The sequence below is a fragment of the Penaeus vannamei genome, chromosome 38 (assembly GCF_042767895.1).
Source record: "Penaeus vannamei isolate JL-2024 chromosome 38, ASM4276789v1, whole genome shotgun sequence".
Classification (NCBI taxonomy): Eukaryota; Metazoa; Arthropoda; class Malacostraca; order Decapoda; family Penaeidae; genus Penaeus; species Penaeus vannamei.
In genome coordinates, this window is record NC_091586.1 from 12,583,661 (window position 1) to 12,585,414 (window position 1,754).

The window sequence follows — 1,754 nt, forward strand, 5'->3', positions numbered from 1 at the left end:
GTGGCCTGCCGCGCATGATGTTGCTTGCCAGGGGAAGTTTGTCGCTGTGCCTTGCTACATGTCCGAACCATTTGAGCTGTCGTTTCCGTATTACTGATATCATCTCTATGTTTCCAACTTTTTGTTTGTTCTTCTTTCACTGAATCGTTCGTTCTATGGGCTGTAAATGGGATTCGTAATAACTTTCTATAACATTTCATTTCAAATGCGTTGATTTTGTTTTGTGAAACTGCATACAGTGTCCACGTCTCGCATCCATATAATGCTATTGCTATTGTTATCGTCCTAAGAAGCCTGTATTTAGTTTTGATTGTAATGTTAGAGTTTTTCCAGATATTATTTAAATTTATTAGAGAAGACGTTGCCATTGCTAGCCTATTACGTATTTCTTCAGAGCATTTTCCATCTGCTGTTATCTTGCTGCCTAAATATTCAAACGAATCCACCATCTCAAGGTCATCGCCGTTTATTTGGATTGGTTGCGCTAGCGTCTTCCGTTCTCTCCCAACTATCAGTATCTTGCTCTTTTCTGCGCTTACTTCCATGCCATATTTCCTTGCTGTTACATCCATTAATACAGTTAATTGTCGAAGATCTTCATTGCTGCAAATAAGATCTATGTCATCTGCAAAGCGTAGATTTGTTAATGTTTGTCCCCCAATTTTCAAACCACTGTTAAACGTGTCAAACGAGTCCAAGGTGTCCATCATGATTTGTTCAAGGAAAATGTTGAAGAGTGTGGGTGATAAGACGCATCCTTGTCTTACGCCGACATTTGATTTGAACCATGGACTGTATTTATCTCCTATCAATACTGTGCTTTTGCGTGCTCATATAGTGATTTAAGTAATGACACTATACTGGGTCTAAAGTTATGTTTCAGCATTGTTAACCATAACGTCTCATGCCACACACGGTCGAATTCCTTCTTGAAATCAATAAAATTGTGATAAACGTAATTTTGGTGTTCTATGTATTTTTCGTTTATGGTTCTCACGTTACCGATTTGTTCCACGGTTCCACGTCCTTTAGTGAATCCCGCTTGTGCCTCGTTTATAATTTCCTTAGTTGTAGGCTTCATTCTGGATAGTAGAATATTGAGCAATATTTTGCTTGAGTGGTTAATAAGGCTAATTGTTCTGTTATTTTTACATTTTTTAGTATTTCCTTTCTTTGGTAGCGGGATCATTATTGATTCAGTCCATCGGACCGGCCATTCTCCTGATTCAATAATCATGTTACAAATTTTGTATAGGATGTCTAACACTGGATCACCACCTGCTTTCAGAAGCTCTGCAGTGATATTATCTGTCCTTGGTGACGCTATTCTTTAATTTCTTGATGGCTGCAATTATTTCATCTTTTAGTATTGGAGGTTCTTCAACATATTGATGTTGTGATACTTCTTTGGTTAGTCTAGTGAGAATTTACGGATCTTTTTGGACTTCATGGTTATAGAGTTCTTCACAATATTCTTTCCATCAGGTCAAGATGTCATTAATATTTGTTAGCAAATTCCCGTCCTTGTCTTCAATTACTTTGGTTTCAGGTCGCCATTTCTGTGTGAGAGTCTTAACCATGTCGAATGCTTTTTTGGTGTTGTTCAGTTTTATGCTCTGTTCAGTTTCTTTGACTGTTCGTTTATCCACATTTCCTTGGCTTCCTTGATTTTTCTTCTCACTCTTCTATTACAATCGTTATACTCCTTACTGTTTGTCGGATTTTTGTTTCGATTTGGTTTTAATGCCCTTCTT

The 1,754-nt window shown here is 37.5% G+C and overlaps 1 protein-coding gene across 1 annotated transcript in view; it reads right to left on the minus strand.

Moving 5' to 3' along the window:
• Positions 1–1,609: 1,609 nt before the first annotated feature.
• LOC113806084 (craniofacial development protein 2-like) overlaps positions 1,610–1,754 on the minus strand; it is a 1,296-nt gene continuing 1,151 nt past the window's right edge. The window contains exon 1 of the mRNA XM_027357194.2: positions 1,610–1,754. This exon is cut by the window's right edge and continues 1,151 nt beyond it. Within this exon, the coding sequence (XP_027212995.2) occupies positions 1,610–1,754 (145 nt within the window).